Genomic DNA, 15,181 nt, shown 5'->3' on the forward strand with positions numbered 1-15,181 from the left:
GCGGCAACAAGGTGAAGTATTTGACCTTGAGGAAATGCGGAGGGGGGGGCTGTCATTTCTGAGGGAGCCAGCAGGGGGCAGGACCAAGTCTGCATCTGCCTGTTGTTTGTGCTGATCTGCTTTTCCTAGATCTTTCCCAGAAAACACAGACTAACCTGACAAATGGGTTTCCAAACCCCAGTATGGTGGGTAGGGCGTTTGCCTTTTATGGCCGACCTGGGTTTGTTCCCCAGCACCCCATATGATCCCTTGAGCCCACCAGGAGTGATCCCTGAGCACAAAGCCAGGAGTAAGCCCTGGGCACCGCCAGGTGTGGCACAAATCCAAACAAAAACTAAACCTCTTTGGAATGAGGCATCTGGGGGGTGTGCATGGCTTGATCATCTCATTCCCCAGCCCCACACCCTACAGGGAGTGCTTTGCAACCTGTTTCTCACTATTTCCTGGGGAAGAGAAAATAATGAGGGCCCGAGAGAGGCTGTGGGAGAAAGCGCTGCTCCTGGGGCTGTGCCAGGGCTTCCTGTGGGCCAGGCTGGCAGGCACACATCAAAGGTCTCTGAAGCTTCCTGCCCCACCCCAAGGTCAGAGACAGCGGCCAGAGTCATTCAGGAATCAGTGAGATATTGTGGCCAGAGAGCGGGGAGGAAGGACAGGGTAGAAACCACAAGACCCCCAGGGCCAGAGCCAGTGGGGGGCAGAGGTGCAAGGTGGTCCTCAGGGGCTCTCCAGTGGGCCCCAGCCTGGCTCCTGCAGCTCGGAGAAGCAGACAGGTGCCTCACATGTCTTCCGCCCTGCACAGGCCGAGCAGCGCTGCCCGGCAGTCCCCTGTCACAGCGTCCTGCCAACAGAGTCAAGAGTGAGTCAGGGCGGCTCCTCAAGCCCTTGTTCTCCCCGGAATGCGTCTTGATTGCGACCTCTGTTTCTTTGCTCACCTATTTCTACTCTGTAGAAGCCCATGTTCTCTTGGATATTTGCCTGCTTTCTCTCCTCTGCATCTTTCTAAGCAAGCCACATTCAATAAAAACTACCTTAGGGCTGGAGTTCAGCAGGGAGGGCGCTTGCCTTGCCTCGATCAAACTTTGATGCAGTTTGATCCCTGGCATCCCATATGCTCCTCTGAACCTGAGCCTGCCAGGAGTAAGCCCTGAGCATTGCCAGGTGTGGCCCAAAGAACAAAATAAAAATAAACAGTACCAGGCTAGAGCAATAGCACAGTGGGTAGGACGTTTGCCTTGCACGAGGCCGAGCTGGGTTCGATTCCCAGCATCCCATATGGTTCCCTGAGCACTACCAGGGGTAATTCCTGAGTGCAGAGCCAGGAGTGATCCCTGTGCATTGCCGAGTGGGACTCAAAAAGAAAAAAAAATAAAATAAAATTTTTATTAATAAAATAAAATTTGAGTATCACTGTCATCCCGTTGTTCATCGATTTGTTCGAGCGGGCACAGTAACGTCTCTCAATGTGAGACTTATTGTTACTGTTTTTGGCATATCCAATGCGCCATGGGTAGCTTGTCAGTCTCTGCCACGTGGGCGCGATACTCTCGGTAGCTTGCGAGGCTCTCCGAGAGGGACGGAGGAATTGAACTTGGGTCGGCCGCGTGAAAGGCAACCGCCCTACCGCTGTGCTATCACTCCAGCCCAAAATAAAATAAAATAAAATAAAAATAAATACCTTGTTTATGAAAAAAAAAAAAAAAAGAGTGAATTGGGAAGCCCCTGAATACCACAGCTCAGATGCTCCTCCCTGCTTCCTGCTGACCCAGAACTTTCTATGGCCTAGGCACCCTCACTCCAGGAACTTTGGGCTTCCCCAAGGCTGGGCCTTACCAATCCAGCTCAGGCAGTGCAGGGGGAGGGAGGCCGGCTCGGGCGAGTTCTCACCTGGAGGGAGGCGTACAGAGACTTGCCGAATCTCCTTTTGAACTCAGCCCTGATGCTGAGAAGGTCAGTCTCGCTCCTGGACACCAGAATGCGGGTGAGTACCTGGAACTTGGGCTCGGGTTCCTGGGAGAGGCAAGGAAAGATTCTCTGAGTGAAAGTGGATTATTTGGTAAGGTCAGAGTCAAGGAAAATGAGAAGTGGAGGGGCTAGAGTGACAGTACAGCAAGGAGAATGCTTGCCTTGCATGCGGCCAACCCAACCTTGATTCCTTACATCCTGTATGGTCCCCTGAGCACTGCCAGGAGTAATTCCTGACTCAAAGTTGAAGTCAACTCAGCACCACTGGGTGTGGGCCAAGACCAAAATAAATAAAAGGAGAGCCCTACATTGAGGGGGGGCAGTGCAGGAAGCTAAAGCAGCATCTGTCGAGGGGTGAGGAGGTGGGTTGCAGCTGGAGGCTGGAGGTCTTCTAATTCTTCCCACACCTTCCCTGGCCTAGCGCTAGGGCGGAGCGAGGTCACTCCAAAGGTCAGTCCACGGAAGGATGGGAAAGGTCTGGGAAAGGGGTTGTTGGTCCATGCCTAGCAGTGCTCAGGGATCACTCCTGGTGGGCTCAGAGACCCCAGGGCTGGAACCGGGTCAGCCAGTGCCCTCCCTACTGTGCTACCACTCTGTTCTTGAGAAGATGTTTGGAAACCAGCCAAGACTTGCGAGTTTGTAAAACCGAGGTGAGACGGCAGCACGCAGCTGAGCGGGGCCTTCCTCTTCGGCCAGAGGCCTCTGCAGCCTGTGTGCTCAGAGGGGGAAGGGTGTTGCCCTCACCTGCAGAGCCTCATGAAGTTTTTCTGCAAAGTAGAGTGGCGTGTTCCTGATGGCCGAGGCTGGGAGCAAGAGCGAGGAGTGAAGGCTCGGCCATTCTCCCCGTGAGGAACCCTAGCCCCCGCCCGCTGGCCCCTACCGAGGCTCAGCAACGCCGCCTGTGCAGCACCCTGGAAACGGTCCTGGATGGTTCGCTCCACCGCGTGCCCTGCATGCTGCTGGTATTGGTCAAACACTGCGGGGGGGAGATGCAGGGGTCGGAAAAAGGAAAGGGCTGTTCTAGGAGAGGGCAGCTGCTCCCACATGGGAGCCCCAGCTGTGATTCCCAGCTGGCATCGAGCTGGAAGAGACCCCACGCAGTCACCAGTAGAGCTGGGCCAGGAGAAGGCCTGAGTGTACCTCGGACAAGGTGCTCCATGCTTCGCTGCGTGAAGATGGGGACCCACGTTGCCCCCATGTCGCCTCCCTCTGCCTGCCTGAGCGCCTGGAAGGGAGGGGTTAAGCAGAGTCACTGACTCATCAAGGCACATGTTCCCAGAGCCTACAATGATGATGGAAATGCAATTCAGGGTCAAAACAAGAGCGCAGAGCGAGAGGGCAGCAGGGAGGTTGCTGGCCTTGCACCGAGCTGACCTAGGCTTGATCCCTGGCACCCTGTATGGTCCTCTGAGTTTGCCATTGTGATCCCTAAGCACAGAGGCAGGTGTAACCCTTGAGCACACTAGGTGTGTCCCCCAAGCTAGAAAACAAAACCAAACCAAAACCAACCCTCCTAGTTCTGGAAAGAGTTCCCCAGGCCCCCCATGTCCCCGAGAAAACGAACACTCAGGGTGATTTTCTGTGAGTCACAAGCCAGGCTGGGGAATGAGAAGCCTCAGTCTGACCCCATGTCCCAGTCATCATGTCACCTCCCGGACTGAGACAGGCCTGAAGACAAGCAGGTATAGAGTGGGGAGTGTGCTGCAGTGCTGCACCCCGCGGGCCCCGCACCTGGGTGTCCTGTGCCATCAGGTTATAGTCGATGATGCCCGAGCAGCTGTCCCGGCCACCCTGGGGGATGTGAGGAGGCTGTGAGGGGAGCTGCCAGGCCCACACCAAGCAGCCTCAGTACCATTCCCCCCAACACCCACCTGCCCGTTCCCCGCCTGCACCTACATGGCAGCTTCCCTTATGTGACCTTCCTCACCTTGGCCAGAGTGAGTAGCAAGTCCCTCAAGACGCCAGTGGTTTCAGACCTGATGTCCTCCTCGGCCTCAGCCTGGAAATCTGGAGGGTGAGCGGGAGCCCCTGAATCCCAGTCTTCCCCACTGTGGGAATGCCAGGGTCCTGTGCCCTGCTGTCCCCCACCTTGCTTGGATTGACCATGGCTGCTTACTCGCGACTGTAAGACAGGCGCCATGGACACAGCGGGGGACAGGGTCAGAGAGACAGCTCTGCCCAGAGGTGCCTGCCTGGGTGTGTCTCCAGCATCCCTTGGTACCCCAAACACCACCTGAGTGAGCTGCAAGCAGGAAGCAGCCTCTGAGCAATGTGGGGTGTGAACCCCCCAAAGTGAGAATGAGAAATAGCTAATCACCAATTAGTGGGTGCTCAATGGCCTGAGACAGGACACCCCACCTGTGACTCAGAGCTGGTCCCCGTGGTACCCTGCCCTGCCCCGGGGCTGAGGACACCACAGAGGTGGCACAGGTCCCCGGGGATGCAGTGCCCAGCCGTGTCATTACTGGCATCTTCCCTGGAGCCTGCTGAGACGGTTAATCACAGCTCAACTCCCTGATGCTCACCTAGCCTCTCCTCTCCCCCAGATCACTGAACACAGCTGGGGCTCAGCTGTGTTCCCCGAGAAACAGGACGCGGTAGACAGGCCCCCAGATGACCCTCCAGTGGAACACGAGACAGAAGGGGACAGATGTTCTCCAGCTCTCGGGGCTCCTTGTTCAGGCTCTCACCGTGTCTGTAGACAGCCAGGCATTCCTGCAGCTGTGCTGGGTTTCGGGTGGCAAGAATTTCTATAGCCACATCCTTGGCAGAGCCCGAGTCCTTTAAAAGATACAGATGGGGTTCAGAGAGCTTGGCGGACTGCTGGGCTTGGCACACAAAAAGCCGTGGGTTTGATCCTGGTACTATGGGGGTCCCTTGAGCACCACTGGGTGCAACGCCTGCCCCCAGCACAGAGGCAGAAACAGCCCTTGCTTGGCCACGAGACACATCTGCTTCTAGGAGTCAATGGTTTGGGTTTAGTTTGGGGCCACACCTGGCAGTGCTTAGGGGTCACTCCTGACTCTGCACTCAGGGATTATTCCTGGTGGGCTTGGGGTACCACATGAGGTGCGGGGAATGGAATCCAGGTGGGCTGCGAGCTACTAGCCCGTCTTTGAAGGCCTTTCCCCAGGCCCCACTTGGGTACCTTCAGGGTCGTCCTCAGTTCCTGGGCATCCAGCTTGGCCTCAGGCTGCAGCAGCGCCACCACCAGCTTCTCCAGGGGCCCCGACAGCGCCGCCTGCAGAGCCGTCAGCAGCTCCTACAACCAAGGGGTCTCAGGAGGAGTGCTGCAGGTGCGGGTCATACAGGCTTGCAGCCTCTGTTCCCGTGTCCAGGCCCCACTTCATGCTGCCCAGGGGAAAGGGATAGAGTTGGGGCCCACCTGTTGGGTGCGCTCCTGGAAGGCTCGGGAAATGAGCAGCCTCTGCTCTCTGCTCCTGTTGGTCAGCACGTCCACGATGGCATGGCAGTCCACACCTGTGCATGGGATCAGGCTGTGTGCAGGGCTGCCCAGGGGGCCCCCAACGCCTGGGTCTCAGGACCTCCTGAGTAAGGGCAGGGCTCTCATGGAAAAGCGCCATTAGGTGTGTGAGCACTGTGGGCAGAGAAACTCTGATGTGTGACACCCCAGGAGGGGTGCGACTATGGCCCTTTACAACCACGTGTGGTTGCAATGAAGAGAAGGGGCAGTCACCGGTCACAGAGGGGAGGTCACAGTTCACACAGAGAGGAGGTCACAGGTCACGGGGGTCACAGGTCACAGGGGGAAGCCCAGGACGCCTGGGGTGCCATCTATGCCCACTTCTCTGCGGGGTCAGTGGAAGATGGTCTGGATCTCAGATCGGGCTGGGGATGGCCACGCCCACTGGCTCTACACTCAGGGATCACTCCTGGAGACTCGGGGACTATGGGGTGCCGAGGATGGGTCCCGGTGGGCCGCGTGTGAGGTCAGCGCCTTCATGCAGTGCTATTGCTCCGAGTGGGGCCTCAGATTTAGAGTCAAATCCCAGCTTCCCCACAGTGAGCTGTGTGACCCGGACAAATGTCTTCACCTCTCTGAATGCCTATTTCTCATCTGCCAGGTGGAAGCACTAAGACTCATTCGGGAGCATTGGGAGAGGGAGGAGGGCACGCAGGCCCACGAGCATGGGGCCTGCCCACACCCACCCTGGCCCCGGTGCCTTGCCCCTGCACTCGTCTTATGCCTCACCTTGGCCGGTGATGGCTTTCAGTAGCCTCTGCACGTCCTTGTCCACGCTGAAGCTCAGGAAGGTCCTGAGGGTCCCCAGGGTCCCCCACGCAGCAGTCTGGGGAGCACAGGGTCACGGGTGTCAGCCCCTCCCCTGCGCTGGCCTGGGTCACAGTGCCCACAACCGGCAGCCCCTACCTTGGTGGCCAGGCCCAGGTGGCTGAGGATCTCCTGGGTCAGAGGTGTGGCCGCATCGGCGCTGCTCACAGACATGGTGACCCTGTGGGAGGGAGAGGCCTGGGGTCCCGGCCCGAGACCCACCCAGCAGGGCTCCCAGGCCCGGTCTTTCCCAGTGGCAGAGAAAGCATCGACCTGCCCGGCCGGTTTGGAGACGGGAACTGTGGGGGAGGCAGGGCCGGCCAGAGCTGGGTTGGCCGAGGAGGCGGGGATGCTGCAGGACCGCCCGGGACAGACCCTCCCTGGCTCCACAGTGAGAGGCCCTCCTGGGGCCCAGCTTTCAGAGGGTGGGTGGGGTGTGAGAGAAGCCCCCAGAAAGCCCCTGCCAGCCTCACACCTTTACCGGGCCCCGTTGGGCCCCGCCAGACCCCAAAGGGCTGCAGAGCTGCCCCCCCGCCGTGCCCCTGCAGGTTGATCCTCCAAGCACCTGCTGAGGGTCTGTGGGCCCAGTGCCACCCGGACCAGGGGCGCTCGTGTGAGAAAGAAAAGCTTCCTCCCCCAAGCAGGAGGGCAGGGCCGGGCTTACCCAGAGCGGCAGGGAGCGAAGGTGGGTGTCGAGACTGCTGCTTGCCAAGTGGCCGGCTGCTCTGGCCTGGGAGGCGCCGGCGCTGAGTGCTGCCCAGATGCCTTTGGGGGGCCGGCCAGGCTGCTGTCCCGGCTCTGGCCCCTCCCAGCGTGGGAGAGGACCAGGCAGTCTTGGTCACCCCAAACATCTCAGCGCACCTCCTGGGAGCTGAACTTCCCCGGCTCTGCCGGGACAGCAGCTTTCCTGCCCGCGCGCCCCCCGCAGGCCAGGCCAGCCCAGACACCCGCGACGCCCCTGCCAGGCCCCTGCTTCCAGCTCCTCCGGGGCAGGTCAGAGGCTCCAGACTGATGTCAGGGCCGATAGGTAAAAACCTGCTGGGGCACATACCAACAGGGTACCCCAGCCTGCACCCAGAGGGGGTCCTGGCCCAGAAACTGCCGGAGGGCTCTGCCTGAGTCTGGGTGGGGTGCCCTGCTTGGATCTGCGGAAGGAGGCGCTGGCATTCGGGGGCCGGAGCCAATTAGCAGAGTCAAGAGAGAAAAATGCCAAGGGTGTTCCCTGCAGACACGGGCAAAACCCAGGAGACCGAGGCGCCTGGCCCCACTGCTGCCACTCCTGTTGCTGCCTTTTGGCTGCCAGGGCTGGCAGAGCTGCAGGGGAGGCCCTCAGCTCTGAGACCAGGGTGCTCTGAGACGGGTGCACGGTGGTGGGCCGAAAGGGGGCGGCATCTCAGGGACCCTGGGCAGGCAGCTTTTCCACTTCTCAGCTGCTTTCAGACCGTGGCTGCAGTCTCCTTCCTGACTCCCTGGAGACCAAAGAGTTGGACACTGTCTCCCTCCGCTGCTACTCCTGCACTCAGGGTCTCCTAGTTTCCTAAACACAGGCCCCAGGGCCGGGAAGCAGCTCTGGACTAGAGCTGGTATTACACACATGAGGTCCTGGGTACGAAAACAAAACTAAAAGGAGTCAGAATGATAGGACAGCAGGAGGGTGCTGTGTGCATGTGACCAAGCTGGGTTTGATCCCTGGAAACACATATAGTCCCATGATCCCAGAGCACAGGGCCTGGTGTCAGCTCTGAGCACAGTCAGGTATGGCCTCCAAACAAAAACAAACAGCCCTCAGAGAGATGGCCCTCTGGCAGGCCCTCTCCGAGAGCTTCTGTCTACCACGGAGGGTCTTGCCTCTTACAACAAAGCTCTCCCTGCTCTCTGCCCCTCCCCCCCAAAAAAACCAAGGGGGCCTGAGTGATGATACAGTGGGGAAGGCACTTGCCTTGCACAAGGCTGACCTAGGTTCGATCCCTGGCACCTCATAAGGTTCCCTGAGCCCCGCCCCAAAACAAAGAGACAAAACAAAGACAGGCTTCAGGATGTGCTAAAGTGGCAGGTTCAATTATTATAATTATTTTATTTGTTTCTGGGCCACACCCAGCAGAGTTCAGGAGCTACTCCTGGCCCTGTGCTCTGCCAAGAGTCACCCTCAGTGGTGCTCAGAGACCCTTAGACGCCAGGCACTGAGCCCAGCCCTCCCACACGCCATCGGGTGCTCAGCCATTGAGCTCTCAGGCCCCAGTGGTGATTATTTGAGAGGGGTGGTTGGGGCCACACCCGGCAGTGCTCAGATATTTCTGGCTCTGTGCTCAGGAGCGACCCCTGGTGGTGCTTTGGGGACATATGCCACGCCAGGCATCAAACCCGGGTCAGAGACTGCAAAAGCATAAGCCTGAACCCCTGTCCCATCTCTCCGCCACTCCCTGCCCCATGTTCTCTCATGTCTCCCTAAACCATGCCATCTCACTCCCCTGTTTATCTCCTCCATGAAGTCTTTTCTGATGACCTATGTAATGTTTGGTACAATCAGCGATTAATTCTGCTTTAGATTTCATTTAGATGTTTGCTGTGTCTGTGACCCTGTTCTGCTCCCACTCACCCAACCCAATGAGCCCAGTGGCTTCTCCTGCTTTGTTCCTGGCATGACTTTGATGTACAGCCTCGCCCACTCCCAGACCTGGTCACTCAGAGGTCCTGCCTCAATCTTCCTGCTTCTGCTCCAGATTCTCCCACTCTACGAGGAGACTAATCTCTTTTGGAGAAACACCCAAATCCTCTATATTCCAGGAGAACGACTGATAACAACAGTCAGATAACTTTGGCGGGGATGAAGTAATAGTACAGAAGAAGGGAATTCCAGCACCTCCCGTCTGTGCTCTTCGAAGCCCTGAGGCCACAGGCTGTTTATTTCTGGGGCCTCTAGAGCAGGGCTAAGAGCCTGTCAGTACTCTCCTGGGACTACAGGGTGTGTGGGGGGAGGGAGCCGTGTGGTGCTAGTGTTTGAACTTGGTCCTGGCACATTTTAAGCAGTGCCTGATCAAGAAGTGATCATCCTAGTCTCAGTTAATTTTGGATTGGTGGTTTGGGCCACACCTGGCAGTGATCAGGTGTTATTCCCAGCTCTGAGCTCAAGAGTGACCCCTGGCGGTGCCTGGGGAAATAATTGTGTCGAGGCTCAAACTAGGGTCAGATGCTGCACGGAATTCAAGAGCCTTAACTTCTGCTCTACTTTAATTTATTTTTGATGTTTGCCCATTTTGAGGATCAGTCAAAAACTTCATACATGCAGGTACTACCAAGCTTTATGCCAGGCCCCCAGATTCTTTTTTTTCTTTTTTTGGTCACACCCGGCAATGCTCAGGGATTACTCCTGACTCTGAACGCAGGAATTACTCCTGGCGGTGCTCAGCGGAGCATATGGGATACCAGGGATTGAATCCAAGTCGGCTGCATGCAAAGCAGATGTCCTACCTACTGTACTATCACTCTGCTCCCCCACCCCCTGCCGATTCTTTTTAAATGTATCTTCATTATTTTCTGTTTGGTCTCCCCTTGGATCACCTTGGTTTATGCAGGTCCCCAGGGATTAAGCTCAGGACCTCATACTTGTCCTAGGCACTTTTTCCCTTTTTTTTCTTTTTGGGTCACACCCGGCAATGCACAGGGGTTACTCCTGGCTCTGCACTCAGTAATTACTCCTGGCGGTGCTCAAGGGATCATATGGGATGCTGGGAATCGAACCTGGGTCGGCCATGTGCAAGGCAAACACCCTACCAGCTGTGCTATCGCTCCAGCCCCGGACACTTTCTTTTTGTATTACTTTTTTATTTATTAAAAAGTTAATTTTTTTAATTTATTAAACCCACAGTGCTCAAGGTTTACTCCTAGCTGATCTTGGGGGACCAGATGGGTTGTTGGGGATTGAACTCGCTTGGCCATGTGCAAGGCAAGTTCCTTACCCACTCTGCTATCTCTCCCACCCCACCCTGACTGCTCTCTACCCACTGAACTACTTTGCCCCTTTTGGGAATGCCCAAGAGCTGGGCTCTCAGGGTCCTGTCAGTGCTTGTAGACCACACCAGCTTTGAACTCATGACCTCGGGCGCGCCAGGTAAGTGCCCTGAGCCATGGATTCTCCTGGCTCTGCGCCTAATTCCTCCATCTTCAAAGGCTGGAGGTGCAGTTGGGGGCTGGAGTGATAGCACAGCGGGTAGGGCGTTTGCCTTGCACGCGGCCGACCCGGGTTCGATTCCAGCATCCCATATGGTCCCCCGAGCACGGCCAGGGGTAATTCCTGAGTGCAGAGCCAGGAGTGACCCCTGAGCATTGCTGGGTGTGACCCAAAAAGAAAAAAAAAAAGGCTGGAGGTGCAGAGGGCAGCAGAGGCTGGTGCACACACTCTGCTCATCCACCACTGTGGATCTGGGGCACTACCAGGAGCAGCCCCCCAAAAAAAACACACATGGTGGAAACAGAAATAGCAATAATGTTTCTATTATAGGTGTTTTGGAATTAAATAGATCAATGTCATTCTATTACTAAATTATAAAACACTTGACATAGGATGGAAAATACTTAAGTCAGAATGTTACTATGTAAAACTGTTCTAATGGTAACTGTTACTCTTCACCCTCCTCCAATTTCTTTCTTACAAATCCCCAAGTGGCCACTAGAGGGAGCGGGGAGCGGCTGTGCTGCCGGAGCCCTCTAGCGGCCAGTGAAGATGCGGGCTCTGGCCGGGAGTTCTGGAGAGGTAAACCACCCAGAGACACACCCCAAGACTAACCCCCAGAGACCCACTCTGAGATTCACACTGAGATCCACCCCCAGATCCACTGGTAGATCCACCCTGGGAGTTCTGGGGAAAGCAGGGCCAGAACAAGAGCCGCAGGTGGGTGTCTGCCCCCTGGACCCCACTGACCCTGTTCAGAAGTGGGTGTCCAGTGCCGACCCGCAATGGGGACCCCACACTTACTTCCCTCTGCCTTCTGCTGCACTTCTGGGCCTGTGTGGCAAGATGGCTTGTGGGGTAGAGAAGGAGATAAAGGGAGAGAGGGAGGAAGAGAGAGGGAAAGGGAAGGAAAGGGGGAGAGGGAGGACTGGGGAGAAAAAGAGGAGATAGGGGAGAGGGGGAAGAATGAAGAGGCGGCGGGAGACAGGATGAGGATCTCATTCCCCAGTGCTATCCAGAGACGCTTTGACTTTGTTCCACTCCAGGGCCTGGATCTGCTTAATTAATATATTAATTGGACAAAAAACTATGACCTCTATTCTCACCTCTCACCTGAGATTTCAGAATTGCTGGAGGCTGTGGAGCTGGGCACTGTTCTCAGGTGACACAGGAAACTGAGGGTCCCCAGAATCCAGCCCTCCTAGCTCACCATTTCCTCATCACTCACATGAGAAATGTTTGATCGGTGTGGGCATGGGTCTGTCCTAGGAAAATCTGGGGCAGGCAGTGACAGAATAGTCATTGACTCACTAACTCCAGCTCTAAGGCCACATTATTTTTCTGCAAACATTTCTCAGAGCATGATTTCACAATATGCAGACATTTCTCTTGGCTATTGGTCCTCTTGGGTTTTTTCTTTTTCTCTCTCTCTCTCTTTTTTTTTTTTTTTTTTGCTATACCTGGGGTTTTCAGGGGTTACTCCTGGCTCTGCAACCAGAGATTGCTTCTGGCAGTGCATGGGGGGCCATATGGGATGCCAGGGATTGAACCCATGTCTGCCATGTGCAAAGCAAATGCCCTCCCTGCCCCAATTTGTCCTTTTTTTTTTTCTTTTTGGGTCACACCTGGCGATGCACAGAGGTTACTCCTGGCTCTGCACTCAGGAATTACTCCTGGCGGTGCTCAGGGGACCATATGGGATGCTGGGAATGGAACCCAGGTCGGCCACGTGCAAGGCAAAAGCCCTACCCGCTGTGCTATCACTCCAGCCCCCCAATTTGTCCTTTTATGAACCAATTTATTCTCCCCGGGACCCCCAGCACATGAAACTCTGCTCAGATACTGGCCAGGCTCCACTTCTTTACCAAAGATGCTTCAGGGAAGCAAGAGCCAGCCTGACCTAGTAGGACGCACGTTCCACAATGGAGGTCTGTATCAGCTCTTCCCAGACACCCTATCTAGAGACCCCAGTCCCGGGCAAATGGCCTGGTGAGGTCGGACTCCCTGGCAGCCCAAGCAGAGGATGTGAATCAGGTAGGGCAGGCAGGCTGTGGGCACTGTGGGTGGGGCAGGCGCCAGCCCAGCGCTGTGGAGGTTGGCTTCACTGTGCTGGCAATTCTGGGGGGAGCTGGGCCCTGTGTGTTGGAGCCTCTTAGGATTGTGGACTGATGGGTAGTATCGCTGGAAGGTGGTTGCCCGCGGCCCTTTCCTTATCTACCTTCTCTTCAGTCACGGGAGGAGGACATTCTCTTATCTTTATTTTTCAGGCCTAGGCTAGCTGAACGTCTACCCCAAAACTTCCCCTCCACAAAGTGTTTTTGTGCCATATAGTGGTGCTCTGGGGCTACTCCTGGCTCAGTGTTTGCTCCAGATGGTACTTGAGGGTCCATGCAGTGCCACAGGCGGAACCTGGACCTCCTGCATGCTAAATACGAGCTCTGCTGGTCTTTTCAGCTTTCTCCTTCACCCTCCCACTACTCTTTTTTTCCCCCAATGTTTGGGCCACACCCAGCTGTGCTCAGGGATCACTAATGGCAGTGCTGGGGGGGAACATATGACCTCCTAGGGCCTGAACTCAGTCAGGTGCATGCAAAGCAAGTGCCCTATCTGCTTGTACTATCCCTGTTGGAAAAAAAAAATGTTGAGAGGCCTGAGCGATAGTACAATGAGTAGGGTATTTGCCTTGCATGAGGCTGACTGGGGCTCAATCCCCGGCATTCCATATGGTCCTCCAAGCACCGCCAAGAGTGATCCCTGAACTCAGAGCCAGGAGTAACCCTTGAGTTTGGCCGAGTGTGTGATCCCAAAACAAAACAAGCCTTTGTTGCAGTATCAAAGTTTGCAATAGGGAAAGGGACTTTGAGACCACACCCAGTGGTGCTCCCACCTCGCTCCTAGCTCTGTGCTCAAGGACCACACCTGGTAAGGCTGGGAACCATGTGGGCCAGGCCTAGCCACAGGGAGGCAAATGCCATAACTGATGTACAATCTCACTGCAATCCTCTCTGCTACTATTTTAAGTTGTTTTTTTTCCCCCTCCATACCTCTCATGATCAGTGCTTACTCCTGGCTTAGCACTCAGTGCTCACTCTTTTTTTTTTTTTTTTGCTTTTTGGGTCACACCCGGCGATGCACAGGGGTCACTCCTGGCTCATGCACTCAGGAATCACCCCTGGCGGTGCTCAGGGGACCATATGGGATGCTGGGATTTGAACCCAGGTCGGCCGAGTGCAAGGCAAACGCCCTACCTGCTGTGCTATCACTCCAGCCCCATCAGTGCTCACTCTTGAGTGGTGATGCTTTAAGGACCAACTATATAGGGTGCTAGGGATTAACCCTGGATCAGTCATACACAAGGCAATCACTCAATCTGCTGTACCTTTCTGGTCCCTTTGAAAGTTTAACTGGTGATGAGAAACTTGCTCGGATGGCTGGAGAGCAGGGAACAGGCATGTAGAGGCCCCAAGTTCTGTCTCTGGTATCACTTGGCCCCTGGATTTTATCTGATGGTCCCCAGATCTGACCATCACTGCACTGGCCTCCAGAGGTGGGTTGAATTTCACTGGAAGTGACTCTCACAAGCACTGATTGGGAACCCTCCTCCCCCGACTCTTCCCCCATGTTAACTACTCCTCAGTCCTCCCGAGAAATCATTAAAAAAGTGTTGTGGAGGGTTTGGAGTGATAGCATTTGCCGCGCATGCAGCTGATCTGGGTTTGAGGCCCACCAGGAGTGATTCCTGAGCACAGTGGGGCATGTCAGAAAGAGGCGTGGGGAAGGCCCTTCCCTTTCATGGGGCCAACTCTGACGCAACCCCCTCCCTAAGCCCTGCCAGGAGTTATCCCACAGAGCAGGAAGAAGCCCTGAGCGCCTCGGGGTGGTCTCCAACACCTCCCTTCCAATAACAAAAAGTGTAACTGGGTATGTTTGAAGTCTTGGGTTTGATTCTTTTTTGGCCATACTTGGTAGTGCTCAGAGCTTACTCTTGCCTCTGCATTCAGGGATCACTCCAGGAGGGGTCAGAGATGCTGGAGATCAACCTTGGATCAGTGCTCTCCCCGCTGTACTATTTCTCCAACCCCCTTGGTTTCCATTCTTGGAACCCAAAATAAGCAAACAACCTGGTGGGGGGCATGGGGTAAGCCTGGCAGGGGGGAAAAGGGTTTGGAGGGCCAAAGAAGGGCAACAAGTCAGAGAGGGGTGGGGGGTGGGAGAAGGACCCAAAGTCACCCTTAGGTAAGTGGGCTCCAAAGATGAGACACGGGTGCCCCCTGGAAAAAGGCTTGAGAGTGTGGGGAAGGTGCTCTGGAAAGTCAGAGGCCTTTGGAACTGAAGGAGTCTCAAAGGCGGTGATTAAGTCTGAGATACCGTAATGAGGACAGCCAGTCAGCAGAGGATGAGGCCTGAGGCTGCTGGAACTGCTGACAGGTCTGGGCCAGAAAACAGGCCCGCAGGGAATAGGTGCAGGGACCAGCCAGCCACTTCTCATGAGGGTCTGGGCCTGGGCCCCACTTCCTTACCCAGCAGAAGCAGACATGGGGTCAGATTCTGTTCTGTCTTCCAGAACCGGCCTTGGGGATCTCCCTGCTGCACTAGCAGAGGTCATCTCTTTCCCAGAACAGAACTCTGCCATCAGTCCCGACACTGTAGGAAACAGGCATACTGGGTCCAGACGTGTTTTAGTGGTAGAGCACTTAGCTTGCATGATGAGGCTCTGGGTTCCATTTTGGTTCACGGCAGGAAGACTGTCCCGGGTCAAA

At 55.8% G+C, this 15,181-nt stretch overlaps 1 protein-coding gene across 1 annotated transcript; it reads right to left on the reverse strand.

The window, feature by feature from the left end:
• Positions 1-121: 121 nt before the first annotated feature.
• Positions 122-15,056, reverse strand: ANXA9 (annexin A9). The gene is made up of 13 exons (XM_004618080.2): positions 14,942-15,056; positions 6,353-6,434; positions 6,176-6,272; positions 5,348-5,442; positions 5,111-5,224; positions 4,653-4,743; positions 3,890-3,969; positions 3,694-3,753; positions 3,103-3,187; positions 2,843-2,938; positions 2,707-2,765; positions 1,885-2,007; positions 122-838 (listed from the first exon to the last, which is right to left on the reverse strand). The coding sequence occupies exons 1-13, from the start codon at positions 15,052-15,054 to the stop codon at positions 776-778; spliced, it is 1,158 nt and encodes a 385-aa protein (XP_004618137.2). The 5' UTR covers positions 15,055-15,056; the 3' UTR covers positions 122-775.
• Positions 15,057-15,181: the final 125 nt, after the last annotated feature.

Source organism: Sorex araneus, chromosome 3, assembly GCF_027595985.1.
Source record: "Sorex araneus isolate mSorAra2 chromosome 3, mSorAra2.pri, whole genome shotgun sequence".
NCBI classification, from domain to species: Eukaryota; Metazoa; Chordata; class Mammalia; order Eulipotyphla; family Soricidae; genus Sorex; species Sorex araneus.

What these genes read in the sequence shown, in the direction of transcription:
- ANXA9 (XM_004618080.2), bottom strand. Translation starts at nt 15,054, where the DNA reads ATGGCAGAGTTCTGTTCTGGGAAAGAGATGACCTCTGCTAGTGCAGCA. An exon ending in AACTGAGGACGACCCTGAAG is followed by an intron (nt 4,744 to 5,110) that starts GTACCCAAGTGG and finishes TATCTTTTAAAG; the next exon opens with GACTCGGGCTCTGCCAAGGA. An exon ending in AACTTCATGAGGCTCTGCAG is followed by an intron (nt 2,008 to 2,706) that starts GTGAGGGCAACA and finishes TGCCTCTCCCAG; the next exon opens with GAACCCGAGCCCAAGTTCCA.